Source organism: Plasmodium yoelii (assembly GCF_900002385.2).
Source record: "Plasmodium yoelii strain 17X genome assembly, chromosome: 3".
NCBI classification, from domain to species: domain Eukaryota; phylum Apicomplexa; class Aconoidasida; order Haemosporida; family Plasmodiidae; genus Plasmodium; species Plasmodium yoelii.
The window spans coordinates 446818-473398 of NC_036175.2; the positions used below are offsets into that span (position 1 = coordinate 446818).

At 22.0% G+C, this 26581-nt stretch overlaps 6 protein-coding genes across 6 annotated transcripts; 4 read left to right on the top strand and 2 right to left on the bottom strand.

The window, feature by feature from the left end:
- Positions 1-452: 452 nt before the first annotated feature.
- Positions 453-2423, bottom strand: PY17X_0311700 (conserved protein, unknown function; the record flags this gene model as incomplete). The annotated part of the gene is given in 4 exon segments (XM_034637700.1): positions 453-527; positions 669-788; positions 884-1963; positions 1977-2423. The coding sequence occupies 4 exon segments, from the start codon at positions 2421-2423 to the stop codon at positions 453-455; spliced, it is 1722 nt and encodes a 573-aa protein (XP_034493362.1).
- A 1803-nt stretch (positions 2424-4226) lies between these two features.
- PY17X_0311800 (conserved Plasmodium protein, unknown function) lies at positions 4227-5123 on the top strand (the record flags this gene model as incomplete). Its single annotated transcript, XM_726208.1, has 1 exon — positions 4227-5123. The coding sequence occupies one exon, from the start codon at positions 4227-4229 to the stop codon at positions 5121-5123; it is 897 nt and encodes a 298-aa protein (XP_731301.1).
- Positions 5124-7608: 2485 nt separating this feature from the next.
- PY17X_0311900 (uncharacterized protein) lies at positions 7609-12633 on the top strand (the record flags this gene model as incomplete). The annotated part of the gene is made up of 1 exon (XM_721945.2): positions 7609-12633. One exon carries the CDS (start codon positions 7609-7611, stop codon positions 12631-12633), a length of 5025 nt encoding a protein of 1674 aa, XP_727038.2.
- A 1064-nt stretch (positions 12634-13697) lies between these two features.
- Positions 13698-15747, bottom strand: PY17X_0312000 (conserved Plasmodium protein, unknown function; the record flags this gene model as incomplete). The annotated part of the gene is made up of 9 exons (XM_022954980.1): positions 13698-13751; positions 13932-13984; positions 14104-14170; positions 14281-14376; positions 14484-14597; positions 14691-14757; positions 14923-15008; positions 15180-15328; positions 15534-15747. 9 exons carry the CDS (start codon positions 15745-15747, stop codon positions 13698-13700), a joined length of 900 nt encoding a protein of 299 aa, XP_022811472.1.
- A 2403-nt stretch (positions 15748-18150) lies between these two features.
- Positions 18151-22061, top strand: PY17X_0312100 (conserved Plasmodium protein, unknown function; the record flags this gene model as incomplete). Its single annotated transcript, XM_022954981.2, has 2 exons — positions 18151-18340; positions 18520-22061. The coding sequence occupies 2 exons, from the start codon at positions 18151-18153 to the stop codon at positions 22059-22061; spliced, it is 3732 nt and encodes a 1243-aa protein (XP_022811473.2).
- A 1108-nt stretch (positions 22062-23169) lies between these two features.
- Positions 23170-26021, top strand: PY17X_0312200 (rhoptry neck protein 6, putative; the record flags this gene model as incomplete). The annotated part of the gene is made up of 6 exons (XM_022954982.1): positions 23170-23230; positions 23328-25063; positions 25212-25346; positions 25529-25630; positions 25811-25880; positions 25975-26021. The coding sequence occupies 6 exons, from the start codon at positions 23170-23172 to the stop codon at positions 26019-26021; spliced, it is 2151 nt and encodes a 716-aa protein (XP_022811474.1).
- Between the last annotated feature and the right edge of the window lie 560 nt (positions 26022-26581).

The following is a 26581-nucleotide window of genomic DNA, read 5'->3' on the forward strand; positions in this document are numbered from 1 at the left end:
TATCTCCTCTTTTATGTATCTATTAATTTTTTTGGACTAATTTAAGAAATACATTCCTTTCTTTGTACCCATATTATTCGTCTATTATATTTAAATGTTGATTTAAAAAATTGTATTAACATATCAAATATATAAATTTATTTTACCAAGCTAATGGATGAATAGTTAGAATATATCACATATTTATAATGATATATAATATAAAATTTTTTTTTTAAAAATTATGCCAAACAAAACAATACATATATATTATGAAAAAAAAATAACATTGCATGAGGAATGAAATGCTTAAAAGCTAAAATATATATTCAATTTGAAACTTATTTTGAGATTTATTTTGAGATTTAACTTTTTTAATTTCTAAGGATATTGGTATTTTATTATAAAATATCCTAATATGTATTATTAATAATTTTACAAAAAAATTGAAAAAAAAAAAAAATATATAATTTTTACAATTTAATATATTTTACATTGTCTCTAATATCAAATGGGTTAACATTTTTATTCATTAATTTCTTTTCATTCTACAATTTAAAAAAAAAAAAAAAAAAAAAAAAAAAAATTATTGTTAATTATTGAAAATGTGTGTCTATATTTATAAAAATAATATACATATTTCTATACAAAATAAAAGAAAATATAAATTTACACTAAAATATTTTTACCTTCATAATTAGCGAATTTTCTTTCTTTAATTTCCTATTCAATCGCTGGGCTTCCTTAACTGATTTTTTTCTTTCTCGCTTTTCCTCTGGGGTTTCATTTTTATCTCTCTTCGTTTTGATCTAAAAAATGAGGAAAGATGAGGAAAAATGAGGAAAATGTGTATGCAAAGGGATTTATTTTTTTTTTTTTTTTTTTTTTTTTTTTATTTTTGTACCTGATCAAGGACCAAATAACGCTCAAGCTTGTTCACAGTATCATTTGGTTTTTCCTTAGTTTCAAAATTTGTGTTAAGCATTTTTTTATTTATAATTTGAGTAAATTTTATATCTTTTGGTATTATTAATTTACTTGGATGATTCGTTGTATTTGTTTTTGTTGTCAAAATTGTTTGGCAATCATAGGAAAGTGAATCATCATCAGATGAATAGGAACTCGAACTATCAGAATTTACTACTATTTCATCATTTTGAATATCAACAATTTTAAGTATTTTTTCTTTATCCTGATCATTTATATTTATAACAATATTTTCTATATTTTGTTTATTTTTATTTTTATTTTTTATTTTTTTATTTTTTTTCATAATTCGTTTTATTTCATTCGCGTTATCATTCGCGATACCATTTGTGATCCCATTTTTGGTAGAATCTACTTTTTTTAATTCCAAATTTATTAAATCGCTTAACTTTATGGAATCATCATTTTTTTCAGGTTTTATTTTATTTTTAGTACTAGAATTCACTTTTTCATCAAAAGTGATTGTTTTAGAATTTTTTGTATTTTCACATAACAATTCTTTATCATTATCTAATTGAAAATATTTAGTACTATTGTTATCATGTACTATTGTATTAGTACTCTCAATACTTTTTCCTGATATATCATAGTTATCATTTTCAAAATCGGAAATAACTTCTTCATCTTCATCTTCATTTTCGTCTCCAATTTGTGTAGAAGATAAATTATTATTGGATATAAAAAGAAATGATTCTGGATTTCCCCATATTAATTTACTGTCAATATGTAATTTTTCTATCGTTTCAACATTTTGAGCTTCATATACAAAATTATCATTTAGTTCTTCATAATTATCAGCTTCAAATGTTTTAAATAATTCCTTTTCTTCTTCATCAGTTGGTTTTATTTCAAAACTTTTATTTTCACTTTTTGTTTTTATTTCTACAAAATTATTACTTATAGGTTTTAAATGTTGTTCATAATCATATCCATCATTTGGAAAATAACAATCTCCATCTAAATATGAAAAATTATCATCATTATTTTTTTTTTTTTTTTTTTTTTTTTTTTTTTTCACCAATTTTATCGTGATTTGTATCGTTTTGGACATTATCATCAGCGCTGAAATCTTTTACTATGATATTGTTTCGAACTTTTTTAACTTTAACATTTTTTTCTTCGTTCTTATCGTTTTTATCATTTTTATCGTTTTTATCGTTTTCCTTACGTTCTGACGAATTATTTGGACATGTTCTTCCAAAAATTTCGCGAATAATAATTTTTTTTTCACTTTCTGTTAATTTATCTTTAATACCAAAATCTAAGGGATTAAATTTTTTTAGCATATATGACATATCTTCATCGCTGATATCATTCGAATAAAAATTTATATCATTATCATCTTCATTTTCAAAAAGGGTTTCACTAAATTCATGTTTTTCATTTTCTTCGGCATTCTTATTAATACTTGGCTCATAAAAAGATACCTTTTTGTTTTTGTTTTTATTTTTCATCATCTTTAATTTAATAAAACATTGATAAAAATTACTAAGCCATGAAAAAAAAAGAAACAAAAATTTTCAACTTGAACTATTTTTAACTTGAACTATTTTCAGCTTTGAAATTTAAAGCCGTCCTCAATTATGCGGAATGAAATAAATAACACTACTGTGGAATATGATTGAGATAATAAAAGATTATTATTTTTTCTTTTATTTTTTCCTTTATTTTTTCCTTTATTTTTTCCTTTATTTTTTCCTTTATTTTTTCCTTTATTTTTTCCTTTATTTTTTTTTATCTGTTTATTTCTATATTTTATGAGGTTGTATATGCAAACATTTATTTTGTAATTTATACGCAAATAAGTAGAAAATAAGAAAATAAAAAAATAAGAAAATAAAAAAATGACTAGCTAAATATGTAAGAAAATAAAAATTATCAACCTTAAATTTATATCCTAATTTTTATGCCAAATGTTTTGCTAAATGGTCAGGAAAAACAACGTTTTCGAAAGTAATATATTCACACCTATATATTTTTTTAAAGAGCCACGGTTATTATTTTTTAAATCTGCGGGACATCACATTTGCATACTATTACTACGATTTGCTACTATTTATTTTTTTGCCATTTTGCTACTATTTATTTTTTTGCCATTTTGCTACTATTTATTTTTTTGCCATTTTGCTACTATTTTATTTTTTTGCCATTTTGCTACTATTTATTTTTTTGCCATTTTTTATGCAGTCGGCATACCAATTAAACAGTTTTAAGTTTTATTTAAAAAAATATTATATATAAATTACCACGAAAAATATAATGCTAAAATAGAACAACTCTTTTGTTCATTTATTTTATCCCAATAAAAATGAAAAAAAAAAAAAAAACATTAAAAGGGTAATTTATATAACATAGTAGAATAACCAACATATCCCCTATGGATTGATCATAGTTGTCATTTATTTTACTGTTTTAAAAAAAAAAAAAAAAAAAAAAAAAAGTAAAATATTTTGACCCCAATCAAACACAACAAAATTATACTATTCAAATTATTGGGGAAAACATAATTATTTTAAACAAGTCATTATGATATCCAAATGTTTATTCATATAGTATATTGTACATATGTATATATATATGTATGTATGTATGTATGTATGTATGTATGTATGTATGTATGTATGTATGTATGTATGTATGTATGTATGTATGTATGTATGTATGTATGTATGTATGTATGTATGTATGTATGTATGTATGTATGTATGTATGTATGTATGTATGTATGTATGTATGTATGTATGTATGTATGTATGTATGTATGTATGTATGTATGTATGTATGTATGTATGTATGTATGTATGTATGTATGTATGTATGTATGTATGTATGTATGTATGTATGTATGTATGTATGTATGTATGTATGTATGTATGTATGTATGTATGTATGTATGTATGTATGTATGTATGTATGTATGTATGTATGTATGTATGTATGTATGTATGTATGTATGTATGTATGTATGTATGTATGTATGTATGTATGTATGTATGTATGTATGTATGTATGTATGTATGTATGTATGTATGTATGTATGTATGTATGTATGTATGTATGTATGTATGTATGTATGTATGTATGTATGTATGTATGTATGTATGTATGCATGTATTCCTCTTTGTTTCCAATATAGCTACCTCATGTATATATGCCTACCCAAGACACAACCATATATATTAATTATCACAAAATAATAAATCTCATTATAAATTGATTAAGCTGATGAAATATTGTCCAAATTATTTTTTCTATACATAATGGGTAAATATAATTTTGTTACAAAATTTAACTATTTTTATTATAATAACATTTTTTTGAAAAATAAAAGAATATATAAAAGGGTAAAAAATATTTCATTTTCTTCATATTGTCAAGATAAATATGAGGTAATTAAAAAAAATGAAGAGGCATATAATTTAGAAGACACCTTCATTAGGTCTATTCGTAAAATGAATAACACTTCTTTAGTATATGCATCCGAAGATATTAATAAAAATGGAATGAACAATAAATATTTATGGGAATTAATATATAATAGAGCAAAAGGAATTAAAAATTCATTTTCGATAAATGAAATCGTTGTATTATTTCATGCATATTGTAATAGCTTATCTTATGATATAAATTGTATACAAATTATAAATTTTTTTTGGGATTTATTAAATAACAAAATGGATAATTTAAACTATTCATCATTGTTAGCCTTATATTCTTGTGCTGAAAAAACAAAAAATTCACAAAAAATAAAAGAAATTAGTAATATCCTTTTAAAGTATATGTTAAACCATTCTTCAGAAATGAAACTTACAGAAAAGGGGTTGAATATTATTTTGAAAATATGCATCCATAACTCTAGTGATAATAAAACTGTTATAGATATTAGTAATCATATACAAAATGTTGATTTAAAAGATGTTAAAACGGTTATGTTATGTTTGCATTTTTTTTTAATATTCAATTCATTTGGTGAACCATTTGTCAACTTATTAAAAAAAATACAATACTTATTAATTTTTAAAAAAATAAATCCATATATTGTTTTAAAATATTTATATCTCCTCACTAATATTAATAACCATCCTATTGCAATTAAAGAGGTGAAAAACACGATATCCATTATTTATTTATTACATCAAGCAAATAATAATTCATAGAAGTACCATCAAAAGTTATGTATATACATGTACATATATATAATATTTTTTTGTATCCTAATTTTCGCCAATTAAAAGTCTTTTATGTATTTTTTACTACATAATTTTGACATTTTTATTTTTTCAGTATTTTCCTTGTTTTATTAAATTTTTTTTTTGTATAATTCCACTTTTACTGATCACATTAGTTTCCTAAACATTTACGTTCACATATATAATAGCATTTGCAAAAAAATGTTGTGCAAAAGCATATTTCGTATTTGTACACTAACCATATGTTAAGCAACACTATATGTATCAGTTTTAGTGGATTAAACTATTTTAAATAATTTATTAACTTATTAAGTTACAACATATTATAATAGTTTCCCCATGAAAATCATACACTCTTTCTCAACACATATATATAAACAAACATACAGGTGAAAATTTGCATAACGAATAAATCACATCAAATTTTCTTTTGATTTTTCTATTTTGATGGCGGTGTTTGAAGGCGTTCAATTTATGGAGGAAAATTAGTAAAAAAAAATATTTATATGTCTTTTTGCATTTTTCCTTTTATATGGTTATTTTTTATGATATAATTGTTTAAAAAATATGTTTTATACTTTTTACACTTTTTATAATTAAATTAGCTTGGCTTTAAAATTTTAATTTAATTAAAATGCAACAAATTTTTATTTATAATCACATTTTACATGAACTGTTAATAAAAAAAAGCGAAAATTAAAAATATAAAGGAATATGAAAAGCTATATTTTTTATTTCATTTTTTTTTGTTTTCATTCTTTGCACACATTTATAAATGCATGTATACTTGTCTTTTATTTTGCTAATTCCTCTTATTTTACAATTTATTTTATTACTTAAAAATTATTATTAATTATTCTGTGGTTTCTTTTTGAAAATTAAAATATGCTTTTTTCCCTTTTTTAAAGGGAAACATATATAATTAAAACATTCTGAATTACACCAAAACATAACAAATAGTTAAAATAATATGTTAATATATATATATATTCTTAGTTAGCTGTAAATAATACCGCTGTAGGTGTTTGAATTAAAAAAAACTCATAAGAACAATTCTATTTTTTTTTATATTTTTTTGAAAATATATCTTAAAATATATTGTTGTAGACAAATATGTAACTTTTTGAAAAAATTACGAATAATTTTTTTAATAATTATTTATTTTAAATATATGAATGTACATAAATAAATACATATATGTGTTTACATATTTTATGTACATTCATAACATTTTATTTTTTATTTTTTACCTGTTGTTGAATAAGCACACAAATAAAAAATATAAAAAGCTATTTTATATTAATTATTCATTTTATTGCTGTAAAAAAAAAAAAACACACACAAAATAAATATTTAAAATATTATAACAGAGAAATCGATTTATATTTTGTGTAATTAATTTGTATATTTTAATGAATATAAAATTTATTTGAAGACGATTAAATTAATTAAAGCATTTCTATTTTTTTTTTTTTTTTTCAATGTGTTGACGGTGCATATGTGTGTTCACCGTCTTTTTATTTTTCATAAAGTGATGTTATTTTATAATATATATGTTTATGGGTACTGTATAGTAATAAAAAATATTTGGTTTCTTTATGTTTTTGTAACTATTTTTAAGTACAAATTATAATTAATTTTTTTTTCTACATATTATATTGCAAAAATGTAAATTTTTTTTTCTGCATAAAATAGTAATTTTTGTTATTTAAACTTTATACATGAATACATATAAATGCACGTATATATTTGATGTACATGTATATTATATATATATATATATGTGTGTGTGTACTGTTTACTACGCCTTAACTTCTTTAATTTGTTAGGCCTTAATCTTTTGTTTCAATTGTAGCTCTCTACCGTTTCTTTGATATTTTTAATTCAACATAGATTCATGATTATATTGAGATGTAATACCTTCACAACCTTTACGCAAATAATAATATATCTATACATTTTAGAAAGACGAAAAAAATGATAATGAGGATACTATGCAAACCCATTTTGATAATAAGAACCTTTAATTTGTTAGTAGAAAGGATCGAAGACAAAATTAAATAATAAAACATGCGATACTTTAAAAAGAAAAAAGTATCTTTAATGAACATTTTTTTGTCTATCTATGTATGATTTAAATTATTTTGTTTATATAATTATATTTTTTTATTAAATCCATTATAATTTTACTCTGTTAGTTGTAAGCTTTTTTATTTTGTTTTTAATTTAATTTTGTTCTTTAATGTTATATAATACACCATATTATGTATCAATGTGTAATGATTTATTAATACCATATTAATATGATATTTGCAGCATATTCCTATGTTGCTATTTTATATCTATATATATATGCATATGTATATATATTTTTTTCAATTTTCCATAATTAAAGTGCACTTAAAGAAGCCCTGTAATCTTGTTGACCTAAGTACCTATTTTGAAGTATCAAATGGATCATTATGAAGTGTCAAATCATTTTAAAATTATTACATCCTATTTCGAAGAAAATAAGGCATTATTCATAAGTGGAAATACTAGTAAATTAAGCAAAAAAAATCAAGTAATTAATAACCCAAATGAAAACAATGGGTATAATCAGAAAATAAATAAACTAGAAAAATTAAAACGTGATAATGATGGCTACTATTGTGATGGTAGAATAAATAAAGATGATAATAAAACGTTCCTAAAATCGTTTTATGAAAATGATTCAAACATAATAATTCCTATTAGTAGTTATCCTCCCAATCAAAAATTATGTAATAATCAAAAAAAGAAAGAAAAAACAAATTTAATTAGTTGTTATAAATATAATAATTTATTAAACAAACAAAATGAACTCCAAAATAGCAACGAAATTAATTTGAATAATCTAAGTTATACTAGAAAAAATCCTATTAAGAATAACTATAATGAAAATTTGTCAGATGAGTCAATAAACGAAAATTTTATTCAATTATTTGAAAATAATAGACTTGTGTTAAATAATGAATTACGTAATATTTCATCAAATGGTTATAAATATGTAGACAAATTGGGTTCAGAAAATGTACCTCCCCAAAATAAAATATATGTAGATGAAAAGGGTAAAACAAATAATATTTACTCTAATAATAATAATATAAGTCTTAATCAAACAAAAAATGCTTTTTCAAAATGTTTTTTAAACGACGGTTTCACATATAATGACAATTTTAATAATATATCTAATGAAGATATAAGTAAAAAATTTAATAATCAGAAGATATGTATAAATAAAAATGGAATAAAAAATACTAAAATGTTAAATAGTTATTTTGAACAATCTGATAATAAAAATGGCCATAAAACAAATAGCCGAAACACATCTGCTAAAGGATTTAGAGATTCGTTAGCTAGAAAAGACAGTACTTTAATTGTTAATTCAGATGCAACTAAAAAAGTAACTCTTTGCAGTAGTATGTGCAACGTTAACCAATTGAAAAAAATGATAAATACGAGTGAGGATAATGATGATTCATTTTTTTATAAAAATATAAAATATTTACCTGGAAAATTGGAAGGGGGTGAAGAAAAAAAGAATAAAAATATTGACGAAAATAACAAGTACCATGATAAGATGAACCGAGATAAAAGTAATATATCCAAAGATAAAATAAATGATGATTATGAGTTAGTGGATATTTATGATCCATGTTTTAGTAAATGGAAACGTGTGAAATACAGAGGTGAAAAAGGAAAAATATATAGAAATGGTAACCATTATAAAATTTTCAACCTTTTAAACAATTTAAAAGAGACATCAATTTTTTATTATAAAAATAAAAACCGACATAGATATGATTCATCATGTGGTAAAAGAGATAATAATATTTATTTTGATAATTATGAAATTTCTAATGATACAAATATGGACCTTTCAAATGTTTGTAATAAAAGAGATGATAATAAATTGAACATATCATTGCAAGAATCCAAAACATGTTTATTTCGCGAAACAAAAGAAAAAGAAAACAAAGTGAAGAATACATTACTTATGACTATTTTAAGTAATGATAATGCATACTTTTCATCTATTAAAAAATGTAACAGCTTAAATCAAGATGTTTTAATAAAAAAAAATAATAATTTCAATTTAAATGGGCATTCTAAAAGCATGGTTGTTATAAGTATGAATAAATATGATATATGTGAAAATAAAAAAATACTTACTAATAACATTTTGTGGAAAAATAAAGATTTTCAAAACAAACAATTCGAACTAGAAAATATTAATAACGAAAAGATGAAAAATGAAACTGATTTAAATAATAAAAATACGAAAAGGGATACCTCCCAAAAAAGAGGACGTTCAGATGATGAAAGAAGGAGCAGTTCTTGTGAAGGTAGTAAAAATGATGGCACAGAAAAAGGTGACAATAATAATATGGATACAGGAGATAAGAATGGGGACGAAAATGACAATGATAATAATGAAAACAACGGTGAAAATAATGGTAAAAACAACGAGAATGAAAATTATAGTAGCTCAAAAAGCAGCAGTAACTGCTCTAGTAGTAGTAATGGTAGTAGCACAATTGCTCCCGAGAAAGAAGGAAAAACAGATATCGATGTCTATTATGAACCTGAAGTAAAAATACATAACTCAATAAAAGGATCCATTGAAAATAATTGTTTTGCAAATATGAGAAAATGTTTAAATATAAAAAGGTGTGAAATAATATTCGATGTGAATAAAAAAAAATCATGCTTAAGTTTTCTTTCTAAAAGGGGACATGAAAATCGGAAATATAAATTAAACTTTAAGCATAATATAAAAAAGAAAAAGATTCGAAAAAATATATATTATAAAATTATGAATACAAAAAAAGAGAAGGTCGAATGTTTAGGTTTAAAAAAAGATAGTGAAAATATATCACGAAGAAAATTAAATAGGAATAAATCCTCGTCCTATATCGAATTTTTTACAAAAAACAATAACTCAATAAATTATATAGATATAAATAAAAATGGAGTAAATACATATTTGTTTAGGGAACAAATTCAAAATAATGACACATCATTTCAATCATTTGAAAAAATAGACAAAGTAAAGGAATATAACAATACCACATTTAGAGAAATAAAAACAGAGAGTAAAATGAATTTGGTTAATAGTGAAAAAAATAATGACATTTTGGGAAATAATACTATAACAGTTGATTTAAGGGGGCCATTTTCAGGTACGTCTTTTAGGCGTTACAAATGTTGTGAAAATGATCACAAAATGAGGAAAGAGGTTGATTGTAATAACAATATTTGGAATAATGGTTTTGAAAAAAATGTTAAAACGAGCAACTATTATTATAAAAATAATACCGTTTGTGAGCATAAAGCTAAGACTTATGAAAGTTTAGTAACAGAAAAGGATCCCGTTGGAAGTAATAAAGATACATCTAAAAAGTGTTATCTTTTATCGTATAATAATTTGACCAATAGTTGTGTGAAGGAAAGGGGAATGGAAATGGAGGTTATTCGAAAAAAAAATAATAAAAATAATAAAAATAATAATTATGATACAATTGACACTTATTATCATAAATACGTGGGTAAAGGAGAAATTTTCGAAGCAAAGAAAACGATAAAATATAAAAAAAAGGAAAAAAGGAAGGATATGAAAAAGGATAGCACAAAAAAGAAGAAAAAAGAAATGGAAAGAATAGGACGAAAAAAGAAATGGATAAATAAAATGAATGAAAATGAAGATAATTCAGGATATTTAACTAAACTTAGTTGTTCCATAAATGAAAATGAAGATAATTCAGGATATTTAACTAAACCTAGTTGTCCCATAAATGAAAATGGAATTGTTTTTAATAATCGATATTATATAATAGGGTTAATATATTATGGGGATAATTCACAGGTATATAAGTGTATAAATATAAAAGATAAAAAGACATATGCTATGAAAGTTGTGTTAAAAGAAAGAGAGAATTATAATGTGATGGTGAAAAACGAATTGAATATTGATAAATTTATGAAAAAATATATGTTTTTAAAAAAAAATCCACATAAAAATATTATACCGATATATGATATATTTAGTGACAACAATTATAATTTTATTATTATGGAATTTTGTAAAGGATCGACTTTGCTTGACTATTTCATGTCGTTAGTACCGGGTTCTTTACATATATATGAAATTAAAAAAATAATGAAAAATATTTTTTTAGCATTAGACTTTTTACATTCTAGAGGTTTAATACATAGAGACATTAAACTTGAAAATATTATGTTTACAAAAAAAAAAATGAGAAATTTTAATTATAAGCAATGTGATAACTTTGATTTAGATAATTACACGGATCCTTTTTTTTTATTTGAGGACAAGGGGAAGACATCTAATCGTGGAATAGTACAAAATTCAGTATTAAAAAAATGTGAATCTAAAATTGACCTTAATAAAAAACAACAGGATAATGATTTATTTTTACTAAAAGAGGAAAATGATGCGATTCATAAGGTAGATGTAAACGATATGGATAATTGTTGGAGTTCAAATGGGGATATTGAATATGAAATTGATTCGGATACATCTAGTAGTGATAATATCGAATGGAGCAATAGTTGGTGTGATGATTATTATCAAGATGAATCATCATATAGTTGTGAATTAATTGGAGAATATAATTTTGAAAATAGTAATAGCAATATATCAGAAATTAGAAAAACATCACAAAGTTCTGATGCGTATAATTGTGATGATTCAAGCAATATCGAAAATAATAGTTTAGACAAAATAATGGATAACAATTTAGTAAATATTTTGGATAATAGTTATAATTTTAAATTAGGGAAAAAATATAAAAATAGTTTGACGACTATACAAATGATAAATAAAAATGATTTTCAAAAAAAGGATATAACAATAAAGAAAAATAGTTCATTAACATCTATTAAATCGAAAAGATCGGAGGGAAAATATTTGATAAGTTCTGAAAAGGGAAAATATAGAGACACCGAAAATAAAAATAGTTGCATAAAAAATAATAATGATGATAAAAAAAACGGCTTTAAAAAGAAAAGGGAATATTATCCGTGTAATTTATATGACAATTTATGTTTAATTGATATGGATATGATGGAAGACATTTCTAATAATAATCAAAATAAAAATAAAAGACAAAATATAATTTGTGGAACAGCATCATATATGTCACCAGAATCATTTGATGGTATTTTATCAGCAAGTAATGATATATGGGCATGTGGTGTTATTTTATATGCATTGATGGACGGTCGATTTCCATATGAAATATATAATACAATGCCTAATTATTTAAAAAAAAAAATTTTAAGATATACAAAACCCAATTTTGATCCTTTTATTTGGCAAGAAAGTCCAGATCTACTTGATTTATGTTTGAGACTTTTAGATCCTAATCCTTTAACACGAATTCAAAATGCCAGAGAAGCTTTAATTCATTGTTGTTTTTCTGATATAGTATAAGAATATATTTGATTATTACAAAATTTTACATTTTGTAATATAAAGGATTTATAGGAATGGAATAAAAAAAAATAAAAAAAAAAAAAAAAAAAAATGATCCTTTTAAATTCGCATGTAATTTGTTGTCTAGTTATTTAGTTGTTAATTTTACTTATTTATATAAAATGATTTATAAATTATTTGACTCATTTAAATGTTTTGTTTTTGTTATATGTATATATACATATGTATTTATTTTTTAAATTAAACTTGAAATATTTTTAAATACACACAATGACTTGCTTATTGTTATTTTTAATTTTATTTTACATTTGTTTTATTTTCATTTTTTGATGGATACTAAAGCGAATTAACGTTAAACTTTTGTAAATCGCATATAATTTTAAAATGTACTAACATTTTTTTTGAGATAAAACTTTCGAGGAATTATCTAATCAATGTTTTTATGAAACTATATCGATTCGTCCTTCTATCTGTTTATTCACTTTTATTAGCTTCTTCGTTTTCCTCTTAAATATATACCCAAATATCGTATGTATAAGTATTATTTAAGTATTATTTAAGCATTATTTAAGCATTATTTAAGCATTATTTAAGCATTATTTAAGCATTATTTAAGCATTATTTTTCTGGTTTATTATGAAATATATAGAAATGGTTGTACATAAAATTAATAAGCTAAAACAAATCTGGTACAACCATATTACGATTTCTATCCACATATGAATTATAATTTTATTTTATCAATTAAAAAAATAAAAAGTTAATTATATAAATAAAATCAAAGAAACTTGAAAAATAAAAAATATAATGTTATATAATTCTCCAAAATAATATATGCTATGTCCAATGGGTAAGGTAGCACATAAGACGATATAAAATAACAAGTTTAAGACAAACGTTCAAAATTAAAAAAAAAAAAAATAATAAATTAAATTAAATTAAAACATTTTTATCATAACTATTAAAGATTACTAATTTGTAAAAATATAAACAACTAATTAGACATTCAAAAAAAAATATATACACTTCATAAATCATAAAATATTATATTATTTAATTTTTTAAATTAGCAAGGAACTTTTAAATTTATCCAACTCTTCAGTTATAACACTAATCTTTGGAAATAAAAAAAAAAAAAAAAAAATAAAAAATAAAAATAATACTAAAAATAATATCAAAAATAATATCAAAAATAATATTAAAAAATAAGTTGAATACGGATATACGTTTTTTCCACTTATTCAAAGGATAATTCTACATATGTACATAATTCATTGTCTTATATTTTTGCATACCTCTGAGCAATTTTCTATATTTTTTATTAATTTTGAATACTGATCAACCAATTCTGTAGGTAAAAACATTTTTTACATGTACATGTACATAATTATATAAATATTGATTTATATTTGTAATCACAATTGAATATAAACATTTTTAACACAAATTGGATTTGTCTAAATTTACCTTTCAAATAAATATTTTCTTTTTGAACATCAATCAAAGACGAATTAAGGGAAGTTAATTTTTTTTCCTAAACAAAAGAAATGAAGGATAATAATAATAAGTAACATATATAATAAGATATACTGATTATATATATAGAGGGAACAAACTTATTAACACTCTCTCATTTTTTCTTACTAGCTCTTCATTTATTAAGTCTTTGTTTTTTTCTATGAAATTAAAATTTTGAACTTTGAGCATCTCATTTTGTTGATATAATTGAAAATTAGCATTCTATTAGAAAAAGTAAAAAAAAAAAATGAGGAAACAATAAATTGGTGATTCAAACGATATACTTTATCCCCATTTTTCCATCCATTTTTTTAGCAAATTCATATTACCACTGCTTCGTAGTACTTTTTTGAAGCCGCTTTTCTCTCCTCTATCAATTTTTTATGATCTTCTATTAGGTTTCCAATAACCATTTCTTGCATAGCATTCAGATTTCCCAATTTCTGTATAGACATATATATGCACATGTATTATATATGTAAAATATGAACAGTTAAAAATTAAAAAAAAGAAAAAGATGTAATTAATATATTTACTTCATATATGTTTGGATCTTTGTAAAATTGTTTTAATGTTTGTCTTAAAGGTTCTTTTCCCGAATTTCTAAAATAGTTTAAATCAGGTAACAAAAGTAAAATCAACATTTTTTAAATAATCAAGGAATATATTACACATGCCCAGATCCATAATATTGTTATAAATTATATAATAAATTTTTAATTTAGGTACATTATTTTACATATAAAAAAATTATATATATATACTCACAAGTAAGCATATCCTATCGATTTCATTTCCAACCACTCGTTTTCATAGAATTGCGTTTTTTTATTCTCTGAATTAATAAAGACCGTCTATAAAAATTTTAGTCAAATAAATTATAAATGTTATATCTTAGTTTTTTTTGAAATACACAATGAATACATATGTGCATACAACATATATATATATGCCTCCTATTCGATTGTCACATTTTTTGCTTTTGTAATATTTTCTTCGCTCATTTTATTTCTTCTTTTTTTTACCTGAGTTTCTAATGCCTTTTTATAGTCCAACTCTATGTTTTTTTTATTTTCTAAAAATTTTAGCAAGCATTTTTTTTCATTCTCTAAGATTTGTATTTTCTGTAAGAGCTTTTTAACAAAAGATTCCTCGTGAAGTACATCATTGCCACCTGAAAATAAATTTGTTATTTCAATTATTTTTATTTCACTATTATCATACGTTTTTAATGACAATTATTTGGATCGAAAAAATATATATATGTGCACATTCCGACCATTTTCATGATTACACTTTTAATTAAAAAATGTTCATATATATATTGGCAATATTGATGGAGAAAAAAACAAAAAATTATGTTGACAGTTAATTATTACCTAGGTAGAAATTTTTGGTTTTATTGTCCATAGAAGAAAATATATCACAATCTGAACATTTGACGTCTGCCGCTTTTTCTTCACCTGTAGACAATTCTGTGTAACGAGATTTATTTAGAAATATATTATTCCCATTTTTTGTGAAAGTTTCAATTATGTTTTCTTCGCTTACGCGAAAATCATTTATATTATTAAATTTGGACGAATAATTCATATTAAATATATTTATTTGTAGTGAAATTATAAAAAAAAAAATGTAAGAAATGCAAAGGAAATTATTTTTTCGATTTATATATTTTATAACGAAAAAAAAATTGTATAACAAATAAAAATTAATAATCCACTTTTATATATAAACTTAAAAAAATATAGACAATTTTTACATTAATTTTATATATTAGATATATGAATTATTACATTTTTTTTTATTTTCCAATTTTACTATATTTATTATTAGTACTATTATAATTATCAAATTGTGTGTGTGTGTTTTTTTTGTTGTTGTAAAAAATTTATGCCACCATTGTGTGCAAACCGTATTAACATTTTTTTATTGCCTGCAATGTTTTTTGGGGGTTTTATTCATTTTTTTTCCATATTTTTTTCATATTTATTCCATATTTTTTCCATATTTTTCCTGTTTGTTCATATTTTTTTCATATTTTTCATATTTTTCCTGTTTGTTCATATTTTTCCGAAAAATTTACTAGCTAACTTTAGCAGCTTTGAACAAATTGGAAAACATGGCTATAACTATTTATTTCCATGTAATACATATTATATTATTCCTGAACACACATATATATAATATTATTAAAAAAAATGGATATAGAAGGATGTCAGAAAGGTGTGGCCCTTTTCAGTTCGTAAATAATTATATCTAAATTTATTTGATATACTTATACTTTTAATATACCACGTTTTAGCACAAAGTAGTAAAAACAACTATTAAACAAAGCACATATTGGAAATCTATTAAATTAAGAAATTATCACCATTTTCAACATGTTCAACATTTTCGGCATTTCCTGATTATTTATATTTTACTACCATGTTACTAAGACATATATGATTTATAGACGTTATAAGAACATTGAATATTTACAAAAAGGGTTTAAAAGAATAATTAAAATCAATAATTTGTGTAATATTCTCATATTTCCTAGCTTTATTGTTTATACACAAAATAACATCATAAAAAAAAAAAAAAAAAAAAACATAGCAAATAAAATGAATGAGGTAAACTAAATTATTGTAACATTACTATGGCATTTAATATGAATAGAATAATATTGGAAAAGGTGATATAATTTATTATATTTCATTTTGAATGTATATATTATAATTGACTTTTTAATTTGACACAAATTCTATAAAATATATAATAGGATTTATCTACATATTTTTAAATATACTTATACTTTTTAATAGTTTAAAAAATAAAATTATATAATCACAATAATGTAATTATTAAAGTGTTACTTTTATTTGATAAAGTTTTGTAAATAATTTCGATGACCCATAATTTTTTAATATTTAAAATTACAGTTTATTAATATGATTAAATTAAACTGTTTTATTATTAACACAGTGTAATTTTTGCTATAATTAATATTGTTATAATTTCCTTCTTTTTTTTTTTTTTTTTAAACTTAACAATCTATAACAATTTATTTTTGTATGATTTAACTATAAAAAAATGTATATAATTTATATATAAATAGTATGTTTTTATTTTTTTTTATTTTTTTGATATTTATATAATATACATTGTTATGTTAATTTCCCCTTCAATGTACAGTATGGTCCCCCAATTAATAAAATTAATATAATATGTTATTATTATAACTATTTTTATACTATGTGTTTTTTTATTATTTTTTTTCTTTTCCTGCTCACCTAAATCTCCTAATAGTTTTAAATTTACCATAACATAGTAATATATTATGCTATTTTGAAAAATCCAATAATTCGCTTTTACCTTGATATAGTGCTTTGTTAGGATTTTTTTTTAGCGTCATGGCGTTTATTTGCATTTTTATATAATATATATTATGTTTATAAAGATATAAAAAAAATCGTTTTTAGTTTTTCATAACTTGTTTTTCGTTACTATATAATATTCAAATTTTTTTTTTTTCTTGAATTTTCTAAATTTTAATTGATTTTCCATAACTACGCTGTTATTTTTTTTTTTTTTTTTTTTTTTTTTCTCTTATATTTTTTTAATCATGTAATAACAATTAGCAAATTAAATTATATAACATTTGATTTATAGAATACAATTAAGTTTGTTCTCTATGTTAAGTAATAGTTATTTTTATAGCTTATGAATTTGATAATAATTTAAATTTTTGAAAAAGAAAGAAAAAAAATTAATTATATAATATATATATTTATATTTCTATAGTTATATTATTATGATGATGATGTTTTTCTCCATATATATATGTGTTTTTTAAATATAATTTGAAGTATATATTATATATAAAATTTATATAATTAAATTACACACCCCATTAAAATGAAACATGAGTTAAACTGTATAGAAACAAATGTGCTATTTTGTTTCAAAAAAAAATACATAATAACATTAAAAAAATAATACTTTAGAATCATGGTATTTTTTTATAGCATATATAGCGCACTAATGAAGTATATTACGAATAAATTGAATTATTCAAGACAACAAAAAATATTTGTAATTAACAACTGTTTGTTTTTTTCGTTTATTTTGTTTTATATTTCTTATTATTTTTTTTTCAATGGACTTATTTACCCTGCAGTTAAGATTGTGTTTCATGGAAGTAAGCAAAAAAAAAAAAAAAAAAAAAAAAAAAAAAAAAAAAAATAATATATACATATACATACCCCGTCTGGGGTGTGCGTTGAGAGCTGCATTTTTTTAAATAATTAGCATGCAGTATATATTAATGGGAAATTTTATCATCACATTTTCATCCATTTTTTACGTTTCACTACGCAGGCGTGATAGCAAACCAAACTATAGTATACAAGAATTCGATCTTGGAATCAATATGGTTGCTATATACAAGTGGCAGTTATTTTAATATGGGCGTGTTGCTCATATTTTCAGTTATAATTCCAGTATTGAAGTTTATTATGGTTAGTGACAATTTTTATAGTTTCTTTAAATTATATAATTTAAGTTTAAATATTAATGAAAATGATAAAGATGATGCAAAATTAATATATTATATTAACATTATAAATGAGAATGAAGAGTTTGCTTTAAAGAAATTTAGTATTTTAAGTTCCATTTCAAGATTTCAGTTTGTAGATGTATTTATATCTTTATTTATTGTATCATCATTAAATTTATATTTATTAGAAGCAAAAATATTAATAGGGGCTTATCATTTTCTAAACTACTGTATTCTATCAACAATATCATCTTATTTATTATTAACATTTATAAAAATCAAAATAAATATATTTAAAGATGGAAATATAAGAATCTTTTCATCACGTGATGAAAATATAGCAAATGGAAAAAATACAGACACCATAATATATAATGATAATAAAGAATTGAATAACATATACAACAATAATAATACGAAAGAGAATCATAAATGGAATAAAAAAAATAAAAAAAAAAAAAAAAATAGTAAGGAAAACTTCGACGGTTTAAATAGTGAGAATATAAATAATGAGTCTGAAAATGAAGATAAAATTGGAAATATAAATAATAAATACAAAATTGATGGGAATGAAAATAAAAGTTTAGAAGAGGATACATCAGCTGGAAAAACAACAGGTGATGAACATATGACATCTAATAAAGAAAATGAATGTGAAGAAATAGATTCTATAGATTGTGAAAATATTGCAGAAAAAAATTCTTATGAAAATAATATTTTGTGTTATAATAAATTACAATCATTAAATAGTGTAAGTTATTTATATAAAATAATGAAAAATAATGATGCATATATTTATTTAAAAAAAAAAAAATTTAATTTATTATTAAAAACCAGTTTCCAAAAAACCCGTTATAATACAATAAAAATAGCACATGCTTTTGTACTATTATTTTTATTATGCTTATCTATATATTTTATAACAATAGTAGAAACAGATATGTTGGGTATATATATATATTTAAATTTTTTCAACTTCAACATAGAAAGTGTGATGATAGATTATATAGATATGTTAAATATATTAGAATTAAAAGTTAATAGAAATTATGTTTTTCCATTTTTTTTTATGTTTCCATTTATATTTCCTTTAATTATTGCTATATCTTTTATTTTAAGTGTATTTTTTATGAATTTATATTATGTTAATTTTTCAATTTGGTATAAAAAAATTACAGAACTTAATGATGAATTAGTTTTTGATTCCGAAGTTCCAAATAATCAGAAAATAACAATTTCAGAAAGACATAATTATTTATGTATAAAAAAAGAGATTGAAAAAAATGATAAATTATCAAATACATCAGATGAATTATCTTCTCATAATAATTCAACAATAACAAGTAGTAAAAGTGAAGATATAAATACTGAGTTTGTTTATAATGGGCTTTTAAATTTTTATTTTTTAATGTCATCATTTTTTGCTAGTCTATGCTCAATATTATTACACATATCATTAGGGGAAATCATTTCAATAGCTATATTAATTTTTTATCAAATAGTTAAACATACATATAATTTAAACATTTTAGTATTATATAAAACAGATAAAATTCATTTTTCCAAATTTATATTATTTATATCTTTTGGTTTAATTTGTTTTTCAATTAACATGTATGTAGCACAATGGGAAAAATTAATAAAAAAATTACAGAAAATAAGAAAACAGATTTTTCTTTTTGAATCTAATAGATGTAGTGAAATTGTTGATTTAAATATTCAAAAAAATAAAAACTGGAATATACCTATTTATACTTATTTTTTTAAATTTTTAATTAAGCAAAATCAAAATATTTTTAAAAAAAAAAATAAAATAAATATATCTCAAGATATTAACAATAATAACAATCACATAATTCGAACCCAAACAAGTACCACCTATGATTGTGATGCAAATCAAAATTATCAAAATTGCCAAAATTATCAAAATTATCAAAATTGCCAAAATTATCAAAATTGCCAAAATTATCAAAATTGCCAAAATTATCAAAATTGCCAAAATTATCAAAATTGCCAAAATTATCAAAATTGCCAAAATTATCAAAATTGTCAAACTTATCAAAATTATCAAAATACACAATCATCTAATGATGAAGAAGCTTTAAATTATTTAAATTCATCATCCATTTCTAATATTAAAAATAAAAAAAATAATAATAAAAAAAATAAAAATCCAATTGAGGATACAAATGGAATGCTAAACAAGTATAATAATCAAAATAAAGGAGATAATGATTATCTTATAAATTCTGGAATGAGAAAAGAACAATGTGGCCCTGTTAGTTTTTTATTTTCCGAAGTTAAAAAGAGAAGTACCAAACTTGGTAAAACACATCGAATAATTATTGGTCAAAATTATGAACAAATAAAAGATGGGGAAGATGATAATATTAATGATAAAAATGAACATGCTCAAATTGAAGAAGGACATAATTCTTTGGAAAAATCAAACTCACAAAATATTCCATATATTAAAAATTTGATTCCAATAAAATCTATTTTATTAATACAATTAGAAAAATTAAAAGCAAAAAAAAAAAAAGATAGAGGAGGAGGATTTGGTAATAAATTTGGAGAAAAATCAGAACCCATAAATATTGCAAATTTATTTTATTATTTTCATATTATTTTATTTATTTTAATTACTATATCAATATTAATGGGTTTTTTTAAAAATGAGCAAGTGCTTAGATTTAATATGAATTCAGTAAATAAAAGATTAAATGATTATTTTACATCTCCAAATTTTTATGCATTTATACCAACAAGTATTGGAAAATGTAGAACCCAAAAATATTTAGCAAAAGAACCATGTTATGAAGTTGGTCGTATATATCATGAAGAAAAAACATTTTATCATGCTACACTTTTATTTTTACAAGGAATAAGTTCAGTAAATATTGATAATATATATTTTTATTATGATAAAGGAAAATATTTTTTAACATTTAATGGATATTTTAAACATATTATTGGTCCTTTATTTTTAAAGCTTTGTATAGGATCTAATTTTTGTCCTATAAGTACATATGCATATTTAATTGGAAATAAACCAACATTTTCTATAACTATAGAAGCAAAATGTGATGATAATTCTGCTCCAAATTATATCAGTAATTTAGTTGTTAGTGATTTAAAAATTACTAAAATCGAAGTTATAAAACATTCAGATATTATAGAAAATGTTGATATTCAATTAGATGATATTCAGGAAAAGGTTCAAGAAAAAGTTAATTCAATGTTAGCTGAACATCTTGAAATTATTATATGGAAAAATAAAAAATATGACTTAGAAAGCTTTATTAATTATTTGATTTCTAGAAATTCTCTTTTCGGGTTTAGTTGTGAGCCATATAATTATTAGTTAATTAAAAAAAAAAAAAAAAAAAAAAAATAATAAAAATAAAAAAAATAATAAAAATAAAAAAAATAATAAAAATAAAAAAAATAAAAAAAATAAAAAAAATAAAAAAATTAATTGTGTGTGTATATCTTCATTTTGTGTAGTTTCATAATCTTTTCTTTCTTTGCATATGTTCTCTTTATTCATCTTGCATTATAAATCCGTTGTCTGCAACTTTTGAATTGCATGTTATTTGAGCTTGATTTTTAAAAATTTTTATTTCACCATTTTCATCATTTTCACCATTTCGTTATTTCATCATTTCGCCATTTCGTTATTTCATCATTTTCACCATTTCGTTATTTCACCATTTCACCATTTTGTTATTTCACCATTTTTTTGTTACATTTTCCTTTACAAAATTAATGTTAAACAGTGTTGAGGTGGTATATATGTATTGGCATTCATGATACAGAGTTCAAATTTAATTAGCTATTGAATGCACTTATTGTGCATATATATTTTTCTTTGCTAATTTTGTTTTTTATTATATTTCTGAACTATATAAACATTTTAAATAAATAATTTTTTATTCAAATTTTTCAAATTTTTATTCAAATTTTTCAAATTTTGATTCAAATTAATATGTATCCATATGTGGTGAGATATGTAATGCAACATATATTTGACACACCAAAAAGTGTGGAATTATTTTAAAATATAATGATATATTATTTTTTTTTCACTGAATCTATAAAGGTTGGTTGTATAAATTATTATTGAAGGAGTTATAAAACATCTCCATTATTTTTCAGCAATATTTGATATTGTATAATTAGGGATACATATAAATTTATTTAAAGTGGAGAAAAAAAAAAAAAAAAAAAAAAAAAAAAAAATACATTAATAATGTCATATATATTTGAATAGATTTTTATTCAAATTGTATAAAATTGAAATATAGTTCAAACCGTTGTAATGTTCGAAAAAATATAAATATATATTTGAATAATTAAAATAAAAAATTCGTTTTTTTTATTAATTTTTTTTTTTATCATCATTCTATAGAATTTAGTAGTCTTAAAAGGAAATGTTCTGTTAAATGTATTTATTATCGAAATAAATAAAAATGTATTATTATTTTTTTGTTTTGTTTGCAATATCTGTTAATGGGTTGCTAAGAAATAAAGGTAAGGAATAAAAAGCGGATGCACACATGGGCCCTCAATTTCGCGCTTTCAAAATGTTTACACTTTCAAAATTTTTACGCATTTTCAAAATTTCCAGACACTTCAGATGCTAACATTTTTGCGAGTAGCAATGATGGGATCATAGGAGATGATAATAGCATGAACACATTTGGTATGTCAGAAAATGGAAGTTTATATTTAAATGAAGAACCCAGTGAAAGCTTCTTAGAAAATTGCAATATCAATAGTTGTGTAGATATAGGCCAACCGAATGGCAACAAAATAAACACTCAAGAAGATGGCAGCAAAATAAACACTCAAGAAGATGGCAGCAAAATAAATATTCAAGAAGATGGCAACAAAATAAACACTCAAGAAGATGGCAACAAAATAAATATTCAAGAAGGTGGCAACAAAATAAATATTCAAGAAAATGGCAACAATAACAGTAACGCCGATTTAAAAAAAAAAACAGAAGACATAATAGATGTAGTGCACACACAAAGGGAACCCCTACAAACTGCGGAAAAAGAAGAAATAAAAAATGACGTAAAATTAAAAGAAAATAGCACAAATTTAAAAAAAAATAAAGACGCTGACGAAATGGATGATGATATGGATGATGAAAATTTAGATACTTCAGTCGAAGATGAATATAACGACAATGAGGATGAAGATGACGATTTCGAATCTGACGATGATAAGGAAGACGATGAAAAGGAAAACCAAAAACAAAATCAAAAAGAAAAAGAAAAACATAGTGAAGAACAAAGCGAACAAAACGAAGAACAAAACGAAGAACAAAACGAAGAACAAAACGAAGAACAAAACGAAGAACAAAACGAAGAACAAAACGAAAAACTTTATAAACAAATTATAATAGATAATGATAAAGAGACAGAAATAAGTGGAAATAAAAATACAAAAGAAAATATTCTTGGAGCAAATCCAGAAAATAAGATGGAGATGTCAGATGAAGGGAGTAATCCCCAACTCCCCAAGTTTCGGATTCATACTGAAAAAAATAACATCAAAATTAAAAATGAAAGAAATAAAATTGGTAATAAATATAATATTGAATTTAACAATAAGAATGCTAATCAAATGGGGAATACGGAGAATAGAAAAATGGGTAATAGGATTAATAATAGGTTGGATATTTCAAATAATAAAAAAATTTCTTATGAAATGCAAAATATTCAAAACGATAATCAACACGCTGGAAAATTTGAAGACGGTAAAAACTTAGGCGGCAAAAAATTGGGAGATAAAAAATTGGGAGATAAAAAATTAGGCGGTAAAAAATTAGGCGGTAAAAATGGTGGGGTCATAACTAGCCATGTTGATAAAAAAAATATCGAGAATGATGTTGCTGAAATAGACCAAGAAAATGATGAGGAAGATGAAAAAGATGAAGAAGATGTAGAAAAAGATGAAGATGTAGAAAAAGATGAAGATGTAGAAAAAGATGAAGATGTAGAAAATGAAGAAAATGAAGAAAATGTAGAAAATGAAGAAAATGTAGAAAATGAAGAAAATGAAGAAAATGTCGAAAATAAAAAAATGCATGGTAAAAATAAAACTTCATTTTCAAACGAAATCGAAAATATAAATGAGCCTACAAAAGATGAGAAAAATACAAATGTAAGTCAAAAGACAATTTTAAAAGAAGATAACAAATGTAATAATGAAGAGAATGGTAATTGCTCTAAAACAATATCTGAAAAAATAGAAAATACCATTTTGCAAACGAACAATATAAATCAGAATCTTCGTGAAATTAAAGAAAGGAAAGGAAACACAAAACCATCTTTAAATATTTCAGAAAATTATGTAATACCCTAAATAATATTTACCACTTCACAATGTTGTGTATTTATTACGTTATACATGCCATTTATACATGACATTTGTGCATGCCATTTATACATGCCACGTTATACATACCACGTTATACACGTTTTTTTTTGCACAATTTTAGGATCCCAAACCAGAACAAGACTACGAATCAAACATGTTTACTATTGACAAAAGAATGCACAACAAGTTGAAGAATATAGATGTAATACTTCGTGGGTTAAATGATAAATTAAATCATCATAAGGATTTAAAAAATGTAATGAAAAAATAATTGCATAAATATGTTTGAAAATGTTTTACTACTCTTTCGTTTTTTTTCATTTGCTCATGTTTTCTGTGTCTACTTTTGGATTCCCTAATTTTATAACCAATTGCATTATGTTCAATTTAAAAAAAAAAAAAAAAAAAAAAAAAAAAAAATATGATTTTCCTTTTTAGCTCGAACTAAAATTAAAATTTGAAACTATGGGACGAATAAAAAAATATAAAATATACAATGAGGTTATCCAAAAAGCGATAGAAACTTTGACTCAGCGTTTAGTAAAAGTAAAAACAAAAGAAAAAGAAAAAGAAAAAGAAAAAGCAAAATAAAAGAAAAAATAAAAGAAAAAACAATGTAAAAGTAAAAAATTCAGTTTTCATCTAAATGTGGAACATCCTTTCATTAAACATTTTATATATATATATAATATTTTTTTTATTTTTTTTGTTATTTTTTAGATTAACGACGATTTAAATAAATTAAAAGAAGCTTCATCCATTTCTCTCCAAAAATATATAAATGAAACAGGTGCATATATATTTTATACAATTATAAATTTACATTTTTAAAAAATTGTTATCTTTTTATTCGATCGACATATATTTTGTTTTATTGTTTACAGGCTATGGATTGGGGCTATTAAATTTTCAAAAAAATGAGAAAAAATAAAAAAATAAGAAAAAATAAGAAAAAAATAAAAAAATAAAAAAATAAGAAGAATATTATATATATATATATATATGGCACAACCATATGCATATAAATATGGTATGAGCATGTTCGTTATCAGTTTTGTCATAATTTATTTTGTATTGAAGAGAAGAAAAGATTGTAAACAAATCGAACGAATGAATATAATTCCACTTTTTTTTCACATATTTATTATCCCTTTTTTTCACATATGTATTATCCATTTTGCTCTAATTTTTATGGTATTTTTTTAGACAGTGGGGAAGTTATAATAATATACTCTCCCCCCTTTCATTATGTAATAATAAAAAAAGATAATTTTAAATATTAAAAGTTAAGTGTTAATAAACAAATTATTTACATTTCGTTTATACATTTATTTAGTACATTCCCTTATTTTTTGGAATTTACAAATAAATGCATAAGCCATTAGAATGAAAACTATTTTTATATGTGTGTAATGAATAAAATAAAATGAACATTTTTTAATTATTTAAAATTGTTTAAGATTATCTATAAAATGGGAATCACAAAGAATT